The 17,379-nt window shown below is 38.7% G+C and overlaps 1 protein-coding gene across 2 annotated transcripts in view; it reads left to right on the forward strand.

Moving 5' to 3' along the window:
- LOC146989463 (protein diaphanous homolog 3-like) overlaps nucleotides 1-17,379 on the forward strand; it is a 186,831-nt gene that overhangs the window by 16,921 nt on the left and 152,531 nt on the right. For both annotated transcript variants that reach the window (XM_085805708.1, XM_085805719.1), the window contains exons 5-8: nucleotides 12,864-12,938; nucleotides 13,390-13,459; nucleotides 16,324-16,460; nucleotides 17,140-17,245. In XM_085805708.1, the coding sequence (XP_085661834.1) occupies nucleotides 12,864-12,938; nucleotides 13,390-13,459; nucleotides 16,324-16,460; nucleotides 17,140-17,245 (388 nt within the window). The remainder of the gene's footprint in view (nucleotides 1-12,863; nucleotides 12,939-13,389; nucleotides 13,460-16,323; nucleotides 16,461-17,139; nucleotides 17,246-17,379) is intronic.

Raw genomic sequence — 17,379 nt, forward strand, 5'->3', positions numbered from 1 at the left:
ATCACTTGTCCACTTGATGTACAAATTATTTCGCTTGGATGCATAAGTTACTTGCATGTCAGGGTTCACTGTCAGGCCATAATCATAGGCTTTATTTTCATAAGTAAATGGACAGGAAGGCTAGTTTTTGTGTCACAATGCTGGAATCGAAAGTAAAATAATATTTCCTGCCAATGTGAAGTAAATCTGGTTCTGTAACTTGCGGGGGGAGATGGGATGTTCCTTTGGTGCTGTCTAAGCCACACTGACAGGCTGATCCATGGCAGTCTTGTTTTGGTTGTCTCCATCTCTTAGATTTAAATTGTTGCTCTGGGGCTCTCTCTGTCTGAGGTTGGGGATGAGCAAGTTTGTTTCACATTATCATATACTCTGCCAGAGCCACTTTAAAGGCAGTCAAAAAAACCTGAGCATAAACATTTAGTCTTCTCTGACTTCTTAAAACCACCACCACCTCCATATATGATTTATTGGGATCACAGTAAACCATTTTCATGATTGATGTCATGGGTACATAATAGTTTGGGTTTAATAGGAGCTCAGTGCCCCTCAACACTCAACACAGTGCATTTCTAGTTCTGTCATGTTGTTTCTGGCAGATTGAGGATGGCTGTGCTCTTGCATCATCTTTCGGGCTCTCTCACCTTGTATTTCATCCCAAATCTTTTCTGTTTGCTGTTTGTTGTTCTTTTGAACCAAAGAGACAATACACTACATCAGAAGTCCGTAACCTTTTTCATATCTGGTGCCAGTTTCTAAAAGCTGAACTTCAATACGATGGCAGGAGTTAAAAATGTTTGACCTATTAAAAAAAAAAAAAACGTGTGTGTCTGTCTGTTCTCAAGCACCTTCCCAAACTTAGCATGCATCACCTGGCACTCAGCTCTGTCTTTCTAGGTGCCCCTTTTACTGGAAACTGATGGACAAATATCAGCCAGTTTGTTCTGAGATTTGCTATTAGCTCTTACATACTGTACATATTTGATCAGCCTGAGTATGAAAATAAGAATAATTCAATAGGAAGGAAATGTTTCTTTAATAACTGCAGTGTTTTATATATAGGATTAATGCAGTCTAGACTAGCACACAAAACTTTAGCCCTCGAATCTATCCATCAAACCAGCCTTTGGGACTGGTATGATTATTCTGTGCTTCTTCTTCCTAATAGCCTTTTCCTCTAAACCAGCTTACACCAGTGAATGAAAATTAGTTTATTCATATGTTGTTAACACAGCTGGAGCCTCTCTTCCCAGCCTTCTCATGGCTAATAAAGCCTTTGCAACTGCCAGGTTCATCTTTTTGACTTTGCATGTGAAAGCGCTCCCACCCACCACTACTGTCTCCCACCTACTTGCACAATAAAGTGATTGCACATGGATGTAGGAGTAAAAGAACTGAGACTTCATTATATTTTGTAGAACCTCTTGAGAACTGCAGCTCCTTCCAACAGCCTCTTACAGGAGCCTCACTTTGGTTTTGATTAGGATCAATGACATTAGCAAAAATGCACAAACACGGCCAAGGACTGATGAGCTTCAGAAGCTGAGTTAGGGCTAAATGTGCTCAAATGGTAATTTTTGTAAAAACGATAAATATGATGAAATACTGTATGTTTGTCTCTTAACCTTTTCAATTATCAAAATGACACATTTGCAAGATTAAAATAAATCATTTTCAGAGGAAATGAGAGGAATACAGATAAAACAGAAAATGGAAACAATAGAGAAAAACAAAACAAAACTATCTGCCTCATCGGGTGATATAAATAAAAAATCATACGCCAGTATTTTTAGGCTGAATGGTGATAGATGATGAAAATCTTACACAAACTGGGCTAAATTTTCAATCTTGTGTTTCAGAGTCACATGTGAGTTGTCAAACGGCTTTATTTAAACAAAACCGACCATCAAAATGAAATGGATTTCCTTCTCTTGAACATGTACAGCTGCCAAACATCTTTGACAAAATCACCAACAAAAAATGTAAACAAAACAAAAATAACAGTTACAGCATATACATTATACATAAATATTATATAAAAATGATATTGGGGACATATTAGATAAAAGCAGATCCATGTCTGAAAAGTGATAGCGATGACTGGATTTCTCTTTACAAACTGAAATAGCTTTAAGAAAGTACACGTTATCTAACACAGCATCGAACCATATTTATATAAAATGTATTGTCTCATTTTGACCAGCCCTTAATTTCCAATCAAACATATACAGTGTATCTTGCATATAAATAGGATAAATGATAGCAGATGATAGCTCAAGTTATGGCATTCCCATAAACTATCAACAATCCGGGGCGGTGTTTAGCTCAGTTGGTAGAGCACCCGCCCCATGTGTTGAGGCTATAGTCCTCTGCAGGCGACCCCGGTTCGAGTCCCGCGCCGAGCGGCCCTATCCTGCATGTCATTCCCCCTCTCTCTGCCTCCCATTTCCTGTCTCTCTCAACTGTCCTGTACATTAAAGGCGGAAAAGCCCCTAAAAATATATATTAAAAAAAACTATCAACAATCCATGCTTAGCGACTGCTGTTGATGGTCCCGTCCCAGGTGAAATGTGACCTGCTACAGCCTTTCACGTTTGAAGAAATAACCACTAACAGAGCAGACAGTCAGGATCATGTTTCATGACATAGTTTTGCTTGAACATTAATCCGCTTTGGCTAGAAACAGTGGGCGTTTACAATCTAATAAGCACCATTACAGTCCAGAGTTGTGGGACTGATTTCGTGTGCCACTGTCTTTGGATGTTGATCACGATCACTTTTCTAGTCACTGCTGTACCAGCAACTCTCACTCGGTGCCCCCATCCAATATCAGGTAGTTGTATTCTGCTTGTATGCGCTGACAGACTCATATGCTCCCTCATCATGTTCCCTTTGTCAGAGCAGACAGACATAGAGGTAATTTGCTACTTCCTGCAGCGCCGCAGTCTGACGCTGTGGCGCTTGCCTCTGACCCTTGTGTACCGTACTCACCTTGCCTATTCCATCTCTCTCATCTTTTTGCAAGGAGAGGCCACGTTACTGGCCCACAGGACCAGCAAGGCTACAGGATGTAATTGTATTAAATGGATTTGATAAATGGATCTGACAAACAAGTGGAAATTGGTTTTTGATATTATATTAAAACTGACCTTCAGGTTTAAGGCCTTAGATTTATTTTTTTCAGTTTAGCAGCTGTAGAGAGAGGCAGAGTTTAGTATTCCACCTACTTACGCCAACGTTTTTAATAAACCTTGGCTGCTCCTCCTGTCTCTCATACACCTACCACCCATGTGCTGCACAGACGTTCACAGTTCTTTAAAGCAGTCATAGTGATTTTCATTATCAGTACAAAGTATACCCTTGGAAATTTCCCTTAGTGTTTACTCTATGAGGGAGAACCACTAAAATCCAATCCAATCCAATGCAACAGCTTTTCAAACGTATAATTTCTAACTTCTACAAAGGTAGCAATGTTCAGTCTGATTAACAGGAAGTTTAATCAAGTATATGATTATTTAGTTCTGAGGTTGTTTTTTTGCAGTGATGATGAAGTGGTCGACTACATTATATTGGAGGTGTTTCAAATGTTCTGCCAAATCCATTTACCAACAGGGGGGATATAAGAGTACTACTCAAATGATTTTGATACGATGTAAAGTACTTTAAGATTTCAAAGTTTGAGAAAGTTGTACATTATTATTCTTTCGTATTACATTTATATTTTTATTCATATTTTTGAATGTATTAATTCATAGGTTTTGCAGTTTCTCCAAGATGACACAAATAGTCATTTACAATTATCCCCTCCCTCCCTCCTGTCCTCATACTGTAGCAAAGCAGCAAACAGGAGAAAAACAATAGCAGTAAGAAACCATCAAATACAAAATGGGTAGTGGTGGCTCAAAGTACAAAAACAAATTAAACCAAATGTAGCTGCAAGCAGCAACATTTGAAATCCCTGCATGTCACATGTTGGCACAGATGGCCTTGTCAGATAAAACACAAACCTGTGTCAAGGTGATGTGTACAGAGTTCCAGCACCACCAGGTAAAAGCTGAATTTGACAGCAGGTAAGTCTGCTGTGCCTCTGGCAGGACCTGAAACCTGGTCACCATAAACTACTGGGTCCCAATTAAAGGCAGTTGGCTAATGTCACTGTGGCACTTCAATGCCACATATGCACATCAAGTTTGGCAAGATAAGGCATCCACCTTCGACCCTGTGCAATGTCACAATTCATTCCATGGCAACAACATTACCTTTGTACGTGGAGAGTATGAAAGTGTGTATGTATGTCTGTAAGCAGAAGTTGTCAAGGTCTTTACATAGTCCAGAAAAGTTGTCCCTTAGGTTCTCAGTGATCGTTTTAGAAAAATAAATGTACATCCTTGATCCATCTATTATGGGTGGCAGCACATTTCAGTAAGAAGCAGGGGATGTTAAAAGATGGAGTGAAATGTCGAGGCCAAATATGTCACTTTTCACTGGAAGCATGAATTCTGATCACATACTTTCAATGAAAATAGATACCATAATGATTGGCAGCTGATAAATTGTGGCATCTCTCCTGCTATAGGAATAAGGATTGAAACCACAGTGCTGCTACAAATTAACCTGATACACTGAAATAAATATATCGGAAAACTTACCAGTCCAGTCCGTGTTACATAAAGTAGTTTAATATCGTCATCCACATCTGTTTTACACAACCACAACACTCTGACTTCAATTAATTGCAAACTTTTCAACCAAGCTAAAACAAAATCTTGGTCGGCCATGTATCTTAAATTTTGCAAATTCTTGTAAAACTGTCTGCTGTCTGAGACATTCCTCTCTCTAACAGAGCTTAATGCAGGCAGTGAATCACATCCATACAAGTGAAGGATGTGCAGGATGAATGACTGATACTGAATGATGTTATTCAATCCAAACTTCACGATATAATATGATTGTTTATTTTACTGACTTTTTACATTTATTTCTATTGAAATCTTATTGTTGTTGTTCTTTGTCAAATCAGACACAACTCATAAATTCACATAGTTAGTCTTCCAAGGATCCATTTATGTGTGTCCTCCAGCCTCTGATATATCGATTAGAGCAAAAACAGACATGGTTTCTGTCGGCATATTTTACTGTAGCGCATTAATGGAAGCTATATTCTTTACTATCCGTGCCTCATTATAGGAAAGGCATTTACCCAAGATAGATAGATCATGCTGTATTCAGTAGAGCGGTTAAATTTCATGTCACGTATTTAAAATTGTGGAAGATTGAAGTTGAATTTTATTTCATTTTTTTGTTTAACTCATTTCAACAACAAGGCAATTCAAAGTGCTTCACAGAAGGCATCCAGGCAAAATGTAAAAGCAACAAAAGGCAATGTGTATAAAAAAAAGTAATTTAAATAGAAACTAGAATAAGAATGAATCATTTCCATACACGCACCCTTTAAACAGTTTATTCTCATCAGCACCAATGTTTGTGGAAGAGAATTTTATTTCTTTAGCTCTTTTCTCTTCTATTTCGTCTGCATTTTCTTATTCAAGGAAAATGTTTGTGCACCGGTCGCTCACATTTCATTTACTACTTAGACCATAGTTCACTGTCTCTCTCCAGGAGAACTGTGAGAGTACTGATAAGGTCAGAGCCATAACAAACAGCCTGTGTCTCATTGTCTCACAGTCGGCTCGTCTCTCTAGGAGGGACAGAGGCATTTGGGATCTATGACATTAGTTGGATAGATGTGAGCGCATATTTAGATTTAACCATCCCCATTGTCTTCGTGTGTGTCCATGTGAGGATTCTTTATGTATGAGGGTTTAAAAATCCCTTCACAGACCTCGGCACAACTGATTAACCAGTTAGTTTGAGTTTTAATACCTCAGTGGTGAGACATATCGGAGACGTGTTGCTTCGCTCTACAGGCACTGTTACTGCTGTTAGTGGCAGAATGCTAGACTGACGTTATCGTGCATCACTGCATGTAGTGACCTCCTCTATTTTTACCTCAGATGTCCCACATTGCTGTGATTTCAGCCTCCTCCTTGTCCCTGTCCCCGGAGAGCCCTCCTGTAGTCGGTTAAACTTGTTATGCTCGGGACAACATGTTGCAGTTAATTTTTTATTTCTGGTTCATAACCGCTTTGGCGGAGTGCGACACTGCGTTGCACTCCCTGGGAACCTTGGAGGCATTCTCTTGAGACTCCGTTAGAAGTCAAGCTACCTTAGCTGTGAAGTTAGCCAGATAAGGCAGCTCATTTTTCTCATTGATTTATGACTGTTTTTGTTTCCCAGGGAACGGGGTGATGAATTTGTTTTCCTTGTTTTTTCAATGCTCTCTCTCTCTCGCTCTGCTTCCTTCGTGTCTTTTTGAGACGATAGCCTTCAGTTGAACATTACTGTGCTGCTGTTGCATCTGTTGATGGTGAAGGGTAATTACAGTATGCCTCCAGTCTCAGGCTAAGCAGTAATTACCGTTTACTGCATTGTGTAAAATAGCCAAAGCTGGTATAAACGTGGCTTACAACGTCTCATCCACATCTTAGAAGACTGACCAACAGCGTTGGATACAGGTTTTATGTTCACATTAGTAGCCAGATCGATGTGTGTCGGGTGCCGATGCTTCTACAGAGATTTTTTTGTAAACTGTCCTTAAACATCTAAATAGTGAAGGAAGTAGGACTGATCTATTTTCATCGTCATTGTGATATCAACATGCACGATAAACACATCGTAAAAGTTGGGCTTCCCCCGACCAAAGATTTTTTTGGTCGACCGGTAGTCGTCATTTAGGGTATGAATCGACCAATATGGTTTTTTGGGGGCCGATACCGATACCGAATCAAGGATACCGATATTTAGAGCTGATGTTCATTTGCTGTGAAAATGAACATTTTGGTGTCAGAATTGAGAATAACACCCCTGGGAAAGAAACTGTTAAAAAGTTGTGATAAAAAGGTGACCTTGAATTTTTGTAGAACAACACAAACTGCAACTTGGTTCAACCGTGGGACATGGTTACACAGCAACAAATGGTGACTTCAGGCTACAGGCTAGAGATGGCTACATTAGAGCCAAAGGAGCACATTTTATAAATACATTTATTTTATTGGTTATCAGTGAAAAAAACGGCCAATACCGATTATTAAAATTGGGTTGAATAATGACTTCTTTGTCGACTATTCAGGGGCAGCCTTATGTAAAATGTTGCCAAACAACAATGGTGGACTTCTGTCGGGCCCCTCAGATACCGTGCCTGTAGCGCGTCATATTTGTACTGGCACGATTTCTCGTGTTTAGTTGAATGTTTACTGTTTATTTTTACTGTATGGTTAATTTGCACACCTGAATATGTGCTTATTTATCGCAAGTGTCATCACACATTGGACATGTTGCTGATATCGTCCAGGCCTAGAGGGAAATATGCAATCCTCGTTCCGGCACTTGCACTTGAGGGCAGTTTGGAAAAACATCAGAGCCAATTGAAGCTCTGTTGATGGGACAACGAACGACAGATCACAGACATCAGTAAAATGGACTTGTTCATTTATGTCCACACTCCTGCTAAGAGTAAAATGGACCTCCTTCTAAAAGTTTTGAAGGGACTGAGGCCTTGCTTTAGCTGCGATACATGTCTACTCAGTGCGTGGCCTAAATGATGCCAGATACCTAATGACAATAACAATGTTAAGAGGTATGAGTCAGACATATAAATCTATGCAGTAAATCTCTGTAGCAAAGAAAAGCTGTTTTCAGATCATTTTACACAATATCGCTCAAGACACTGAGGACATTGAGGCAGAGGAGGTGATTGAAGTTACTCATTTGGGATGCGGGAAGGGTGCCAGATGTTAGGAACTAATGAAACCCAAGGGCTGCCAGAGCATGCTAGATTAACAAACAGAATTTAAAGCACCTTAATCATTTTAGACCAAAGTCTAGACAGACAGCATGTCAAATACAAACCACTTTACTGCCCAAGGATAAAGTAACAGGCCACTATGATTGAGCTGCTGAAAGTTATTATCAACATTTTAATTGATTACTGATACCATTGACTTCATTATTATAATCATTTTATATTGTCATGAAGTATAGCACCATTAAAAACAAGTGCATGACCCTTTCAAATCAAAGCGATCCATCCATTGATCACAGGGAACAGACAGCTGACAGGCCACATTATTAAACCCACTAGCTTTTATCATTGCCAGTGCTGATGCAGTGGGTGCCTCCATTTGTCTGGCACATCTGTCCTGGCTTGCCTGACCTACCATGACACACAGACACACACTCAGCCTGACTGTTCTTACTCTTGAAGAGATGAGCCTTTCTCCACATGTTGCAGACAGGTAACAGATTAGCCCCTTTCTGGCCTCTAAGATCTTCTAAACACACCACATCCTTTTACAAGGAGCCCTTTTGAAAACTGACGTATTTCGCTTTTCACACATGTGTTTCAAGGCAGATGTCTTGCAGCAGACCCAGATTGTGCAGACCTGTTGGGTTTCCCGCGGAATAATTCCTGCTATAGATCAACTGATTATTTTCCTTTGGTCTCTGCCTCACCTACTGATGATGAAAAACTAGCATGCAGTTGCCACTGAGCTATGAATTTCAATGAAGCTCTTGTCAAGACCCCCGCCCTGCCTACTCTATAACCAGAATGGTCTGGGCCATGGCCCAGTGAGAAGTCTAGGGCTAAATTGAATTTTTTCTCAAACATGAGAGCCTCATTCCTTAGATACCTTGGCAGAAGCCTTGCCTGTCTTCATCAGGATGGCTGTGACAGTTTTTGTCAGCCTCACTCATTTTCTTAGGCCTGTTGCACACCCACACACACACACATTCATGGTAAGTTGGAGGCCATCACGACTTCTCTGCCTACCTTTCTCTTCTTTCATTCTCTCTTCTCCTCCCTGCCTTTTGTAAATGAGAGGCACTTAATAAGAGAGCCTGTGTGTTTATTAAGTAGTCATCCACTCCCAATTGTATATGCTTAAATCATTATGAGACATTTCATGGTAAGTGTTTTGTTTTGTTTGCACGAAAATGTTAAAACCCTGATTCAGAATGATTTCATGCCACGTGTGGCACATTTCACACTTTAGCTAACTGAGTCTACATTATTTACATCATTTAAAACATGAAGGCTGCAGTGCTGAATAATGCCGATGCCCTGATTGATTGCCCACTGATAAATATCAAATAATTCTCAATACAAATACGTGATTAGTGCATCTCAATTAATGCTTCTAGTTACCAATTCCATGTTGAACTTTAGTGTACGAAATGCTCACATATGTACTGTTATTCACTTTGCACTTTCTCATTTAATACTTAAACACTTTGGGAGTGTGTTTTGAAACTAACTGCTTAGCTATCTTTATGTTGTGACACAATTTGCCGCATCAAAGTTAAACTGAGGTCCTGCAGCAGCACTCACAACGCTGCCAGGCTGCAGGAATCCACTGATTTCTGCTCAGTCCACAATCAAACTAGTTTTACCTTCAAGTCTTAAATCAAATTTGATGATAATGATTTGTTACCCCACTGTAAAACAACTGCCCCTAACATCTATTGCTTCAATGCACTGGTTTTCTATGCTTTATTAAAAATCACACTGTGTGACAACAACGTGTGACAAGTGTGAATATGAGTGAAGTCAAACAAAACAAGAGAAAAGATGAAATAAGCACCTACCATCTGTTGTGAGTTTACTGTTGTGTCTTCCACACAAACATACTATTTATCACCATTCTTCAGCAGACACAACAATGTCACAAACGAAAGCAGGGAGGGAGGAAGAAGAAGAAAAAGAATTAAACTCATGGATCCACATCTACTCACTCACTTCTCCATACTACATACTCCCTTTCAAGAAATTAAATTCAGATAACAGCTTCTCATTTTATGTTGTCACCTTGAGAGTTTGTGTAGATTTGATGCTAGGAGGCATGCAGCTTGTTGATTAGAACAGTACAAACGGTGAATGCTAATGCTCAGAGATGTTATTCAGTTTCAATCAGGAGGGAGGAGCAGTCAGTCACAATCTCACTCACCCAGTCTTTTGTCTGTTCTCTGCATAGCTAAAGGTTTTTCACTTTTTAACTCGCAATATATTATTCGTATCTCTTTGTGCTCCTCATTTGAATCAGGTCAATCCTGTTTATTCATTTTAAGTTGTTGCAACTCTTTGTCCCATTCCCTACTGTCACTCTCAGGTGAAAACCTTGGATCCTGAGTATATTATTTGTCAGTAACAGAGAAAGCAGTGTTTTCATCTTTATTGTTGTTCTGTCTGATTGTAGCCAAGAGGTCTAAAATTTGCACTTGGTTTTAGAAGGTAAAAAGTCTTTTGCTTCTGTTATTCCATGCACCACTATCACAAAGGTACAGTACATGTAGCAATCATAATAATGTGGAAGTGGAAAAACTAAGAGAAGTATTCACAGTTACTGTAAACGAATGCTGTAGTTTTTGCATTGTTTTAGAGAGCTTAATGTCCCAAACCAGAGGTCACTACTACAACCTTTTACTGTTAACATTTCTAACTGTAGGTGTTTAAGTAGAAGCTTGATACATTTTATAAGATATAAGCTCATTATGTGGTCTTTTGGGAGCTAAAAGCTGCCTAATTACTGTAACTGAGCTCATTCTTGAGCTACTTTCTTGTCAAATCCTTTATTTAATTTTTGTGCACAAACAAATAACAGACTGATAATTACATGCATTTAATAACATCATATGCAAATGTGTTTGAAAATACATATTTTCAATACTTTCTGAATGCACTTTCACTACTGATCATGTAGGGTCAAATTGATTAGTATAGGTGGGTGTTCTAAGTGTTCTTCTGTTTTTCCTTTTAATCTAATCAACATTTGTAATGAAATGGACAGGTTAGCTATTTACTGATTAAAGATAAAATAGCAAGCTGTGCTGTGGCCTTCTCCTGCACCAAGCCTGGTGTGAATGGTCAGGGTGAAAGCATTACACTCTTCTCACGTAGCGTACCTGCTGCTGGGAGAGAGCAGGGACGATAATTACACACTGTAAAAGTCCCAAAATGTGAGCAGAGTAGGAATGGGGGGGCAAAAATAACTCACTGGGCCACAGTGGTGAAAATTTCATATTGTGTGCAACTGTGCACAGCAAGCACACACACACACAGACACGGAAACTGCGATTGTTCTTATTTTCTTCCATTAACAATGAATAATAGGAGGTCCTGGCTTTATGGAGAGCTTTTCTGTATATTAATAGACTTCATCTCCCCAAGCCTGTTGAGATTCTTTCAGATTAGTGGAGCACCACTCCCTTTTCTATCTTTCCCCTAAATCCGCTTTAGGGCATGCATTTCTGAGTTGCACCGAGGAGCTAACCTCCTGACTCACTACCTTCCTTCTGAGAGGGGCCACAGAAGTGAGGCTGCACAGTCATCAACTTGTGTAGGAGTATAAGTTGAAGCTGTCCTCTATTGTATTGACACTGACCACCACTGGGATTCTCTCTGTAAATGTACTTTTCAGTATTTTCAGATAGACACACCTGGCTGCTGCTATAATGGAGCCTTTTTTTCCCTCTTCTTCTCCCAAATGCTGTGTAATCTATTACTCTGAGCCTCAAATGTTAATAGAAAATGGTCAGATAAAAAGAGTGTTTTGGGAAAATGTTGTTAAATGTTCAATTTCTATGCCAGAAGTCAGAACAAGATTGAGGGTGATTAAAACAGTGAGTCACTCAGTGGGTTCATTTACATGGTGAGAGAAGCCAATTGAGTCTAACAGTGAATCAAACGCGTGGCTGAGGCTGCTGCTATGAAGAGATACATGAATGAATGTTAAAATGTAATGACTTTATCTGTACGATGTTTAGTAACTGTACTGGTTAGACTGGGTTTTGTGTTTTTTGCAGTTTAGATGCAAAAGACTAACAATAAGGCTTTCAAATGAGTTATAACTAAGTTTGGGTTTAGGGTTTATATTAATAAACTGGAATGAAAAATCACAGCAACCCCTCCTTCTCTGCCGACGCTTCGAGGAAATTAATGTGACTGGGGAGCGATGATTTGTTCAGGCTGCAACCGGATTCAGAGTAGATCTATCTGATGATCAGTTATGAGATCATTGACTATATGTAATTGGAATTTAGATGTGATCTAATATCTAATAATCTACATTTAATTCTCTGTTTTTTTTTGGTTCTGTTACAGTATTTGTGTCAATTTTTCAGGTTATTATTTACAATTTCTTCGCTGTTTACCGTTGATGTTTGCAATGACATGATGTGGGAAACTCTGGAGTCTGACATTGTCTCTGCAGAAGTGCACACTGACTCCACATTAATCGTAGTGACCCCTGACTGTGTCATAACCGCTCAAGTGAATAACAATAGGTTTGTCCTTTAGTCAGCAGTTTTAAATATGATTCAGTGTCGTTAGCTGTGGCCTCAGGAATGCATTTAAACAGTGTGTCGCCAAACATCGCTCAGTAACTTTGCTATTTAAGCTCAATTTAAACAGGAAAAAGCAAATATACAAAGAGGTGTCAAAGGTTGTTTAGTTAACAAAATCAATTCTACAGAATCTACAACATATGCATGAAACCTGTGTCTAACCGTGTCTGGGTATGCTTTCTGTTTGTTGTTTTCCTCTTTCTACTAATAGTTTAGTGCATTTTTTTCTTCTCATGAGACGTGCTGTGTTTACTGCTGCTGCTTCCTCTGCACCACAAGGTGCTGAATCCTACATGTTTTTTTTTCTGTCTTTAAGGTTGCCACAGTAGCTGATGAGAATGAAAGTATTGTTGTCAGTTGTCAGTCTTAACACCGTTGTGATATTGATTCATTGTTTGTTATTTCAGTTGGGTGCAGAGTTTCGGGCATGAAGGTCTGGGACTGCTGCTGGACATTTTGGAGAGGCTGCTGTTCAAGAAGCAGTAAGTTAACAATACACTCATTTGTGTGTATTCTTGTTTAAAGTCGTACCATTTCACTGTAATTTCTTGTGTTCACCAGATCAATATTAACCAATAACAACTCAAAAAAAGTGGCTTGGTTTTGGTAATTGCCAGTTTTCCTTTTTGAGTAACAGTTTTACACATTTGCTAATAATAACATCAATGTATTTCTATTTTGCTGCGGTACAGTTAATGGAAGAAGTTGGTGTTAATGGGAGATGGTGTTAATTGAAAGGAGTTAATGGAACAGCATTATTATCTATCATCAGCGTAGTCTTAGTCTGTTGTTTTCTGAATGGCTTTTACACTTTCTTTCAGAGCCCTCCATCTGTATTTTCAAATAGACTTGTTTTCACAGACATACAGTTGGTAGTCTTGATGATGTACATTTAAAGTCTAACCGCTCCTCATTACTGTCTCTTGTCTTTAGGCAAGAGAAAATTGACAAAAGGAACCAGCATAAAGTTGTCCAGTGTCTCAAAGCCTTCATGAACAATAAGGTAATGCCAATGCATGTCTGTGAGTAAACCAAACACCTTCTCTGGGGAAGAAAACATCTGTATTTGGAGTCTGATCTGCATGCAAGGGTTAATGCAATTAATGTTAGGCCCCTTTCAGTAACAAAAGGCTGAAGAGAGGAGTAGCATCACAACAATTACAGAGCCAAATAAAAGGAGCTTTACTGACGTCCTAATGCAGACTGAATGCCACAGTGTGACACTTTTGCACAGCTCTAAGACTCTTGGCCTCCTTCAAGTCTCCACTCTGGAGTTTAGTCCTTTCTGATGCCTCATATATGGAGCTATAAGAGAGAGAGAGAGTGTAAGTGAGGGAAAGAGATGGCACTGCTGCAAAAACCAGAGAAACAAAACTTTATTTGATATCCTACAGGACAAATTAATAACCATAAATCACTGTGCGTCTCTATCTTGTTTTTTTGTTTGTGTGAAAACATTGCGTCTGAGGCAAAGCTGTAATTTCTTCAATCTGCTGTTGGTCTATTAGCCTCATATTTATGGTTCTTTAGATGCAGAGGAATTATAACAACATTGGGCTGAATGAAAGTTTAGACACAGATTTAGTTGCTAAACTTTTTAGTTCCAGCACAGTTTGGGTGTTAAACATTAAGGCACATAGGCAGCTGTTTAACACAAATTATGTGTTGCAGACACCAAATTAATTATAGAAGCAAAAGAAACAAAATGGCATTCCAAAAAAAAAAAAAGATATGGAGACATAAAATGTGTAGGCGAGCAATAAATTGAAATTTACGGAAACTGATGGTACACATCTGTCACAGACTCAATTTCAGTCATGTCATTATATCTTGTTAATGATTTTTCCTTTGACAAGCTGTCAGCTGGCCTTTCCCTTTTAATGCACCTGAAAGTACATCAATCACTGTTTGCCAGTGAGAGGAAGGAACACGTTCATAACTCTTGTTCCCAATGCATGAGCTCTTTTTTTCCCCCTGTAGTTTTCTGCAGTTTAAACAAGATAATTTAGTTAAAACTGTAAAATAATATGATGATGTTGTGATAAAATTACCCCCCTTAAGATCAATAGACAATAACATTGAATCACAGCCCAGGCCAAAGCTCTTGTGCATAAAATGTGGTTGTGTGAAAGTAGCTTTATTTCACAATGCCTCAGCTTTCGTGCTGTTTGTCCAAAGTAGCTACGAAGGAGAGAGGGGGGGGGGGGGAGAAATCTTGCCACATGGAGCTAAGACCCAGTGGAGACAGATATACAGCCGCTCTGGCACAAAGTGTGGTGTAAGGTCTCATGTAATCCTGTGTCTCAACAGGCGCCAGACACCAGCATTTACCCGTAGGCTTCTCTGTTAGCCCAGACCTTTCCCTGGCTAGAGAGGCATCTTGGGAAGGGATGTACCCACAATGCCAAGAAGACAGGTGTTCTCTGCCAGCTGTCAGTGCAGCCTTTTCTTCTTCTTCTGCCTCCCTGCGTCGACTCACACACTGACATATTTGCTATTGTCCGTCACTGAGTGGCATAACAATGTAGTGCTATTCTAGGAACAGCTTAACTCTATTAAATAACATGTCAAACAATATAGATTTGATGGATTTGTTTACTACTTAATATAGTTTCTATAAAAGTTTGTAGTATATGACTTTGGGCGCTTTGTTGGTACCCACTGACCTCAACTTTATTCAGTATTTATACTGTTTACCCAGTGTTTTTATACTGTAGGACATATATAATCAGGGGCATTAAGAGTTAAGAGGGACTCCAAGGTTTTAGAGGAGTATAGAGAGAACAAATTGTGAAATACAATGTTGCGTATCCTTGAGACGTACAGTCGGTACACTGGACCAACCGACTCAATGTCAGCTGATTATCTGAAACATTCACAGACCTGTTTTATCTTGTTTCTGGTTTCAGCAATGACTGACTCTTTGAGGACTAAAGTTTATAAGCACTAATTTTAATCATTATGTAGTTTTTGTGAAGTGAAATGATTGACTGTATAAATAGTGTTAGATAAGCTGAATACAACAACAAAATCATGTAAAAGTAATCAAAAATATAATTTTCATTGAGTATTCAGATATCAACTTACAGTATAACTATTATAACTACAATCAGGATCTGAACACCGCCATGACTTGGTCGGTCGACTGCCTCTATAAATAAGTGTTGCTCTGTAATGTTTGGTTATCACCAGTACTACAAAATAACTTTTTGTAATTGTTTTTTAAAATCAAACAAAACAAAAGTGAGACAAAATATAACTTACTAATGGCTTCTTTGTAGAAGTAAAAGCTGTTTTCAGTGCTTTATTAATTCTTACTGTATTATTTGTACTGAATGTTTTATTTTCTAACAAACAGAAAATACTGAATTGATTTTTTCCTGCAAAAATTAAAGGAAATGATTGTATTTCTGAATGTTGCTGACGCTGTTGTACAATTCTATTACCACCTACTACTACTGTACAGACAATTATAGCTACAGTTGTGTATAATTATGCCATTCTTGCAAGATTGTTTTTTTTTTCCTCTTTATTGGCTTTTGTGTACAACACATGGCAGAACTCATTCAGCACAATTATTTTTAATCTATTTAATAACGATCTTGCAATTTAGTCAGACTTTCTGGTTGCCAAGTTCATTTGCACAATGTGCTGATCCCTGAATGGCACCACAGAAGAAACTTAAAATCACAGTGAACCTTGAGTCTGACATTGGATGATTCAGATTAATCTTAAAATCTATTGGGCTTGAATTAATCTTGTGTTTTTTAAGGCAGTAACACCTGTTTTCAGTTTGTCACATTACCTTTAAATGAGCAGAACTAGAGCATTTCTAGATAATCATGTTTTTGTATTTGTTAATTGCAGTATGGCTTGGATCGAATCCTGGGGGAGGAGAAGAGTCTCGCTTTACTGGCGAGAGCCATTGATCCCGGCCAGTCTGCCATGATGACGGACGTGGTGAAGCTGCTGTCAGCCATCTGCATTGTGGGCGAGGAGAACACGTATGCGCAGGATTTCATCTCTTTTGTCCACAAAGTTTTTGAGCTCACAAAAATTAAAGTGTTCTGTAGTTTAGTTTTACTGAAATGATGAGCTATCTATTATGAGTTGAAAGCAAAGAGGTTAAAGTAGTGGTGCATACTGTAGCAATAAATGGTAAAACACTTTTCAATTTACTAAAAATTCCATAATATTGTTGTGTGGAATACAAATACTGGAATCACAGGTCACATGACAGAGTTTCAGAAGTTGCACCAAGTACCATGTGTCTTCTATTATTTTTGAAAAATTGATTCCCAGGGACTGCAACTGCAAATTAGATATTCTTTTATTAACATTTAATCATTTGAAAAGGTAACATGGTACGCCTTTTTTCATGGCCAAATCTCTGAATGTAAGAAAATAACAGAGTTTCCATGTATTCTGGGGAAATTATTCCTGTGGAACAATATTTCCAGTAGAGTATTCTTTAATCAAAAAATCAAAATATGATCCATTTTATCTCTGAAATGAATAAATGAATGAACCTGTGATGGGTGAAATTGTTATGCAAGTATCCTTGCATACTGTCGAATACTGAAGAGAGAGATTATGGTGAAATTCTTTTACATAAATGTGATTTTTCTTTTTTTCTTCTTCTTTCTCATATTGTTCACTCATGCATTTTATGTTCTCATTTAGTCTGGAGAAGGTCCTTGAGGCCATCACCACAGCGGGGGAATGGCGAGCCACCGAGAGGTTCAGTCCCATTGTGCAAGGACTTTGTGATCGCTCGGTTCAATTACAAGTAAGTGCAGCCGCTGACACCTTGTTGTTTCACTCCCATTTCTCTGAAATGAACTCTTGAATGACAGCGGGAAGTTGACTGTTTCAACATAACACATTCAGGAGTCTCATGGTCACTTCTTCGGTCTGTTAAAT

The sequence above is a fragment of the Trachurus japonicus genome, chromosome 3, assembly GCF_045865225.1.
Source record: "Trachurus japonicus isolate A0001 chromosome 3, Traja_1.0".
NCBI lineage: Eukaryota > Metazoa > Chordata > Actinopteri > Carangiformes > Carangidae > Trachurus > Trachurus japonicus.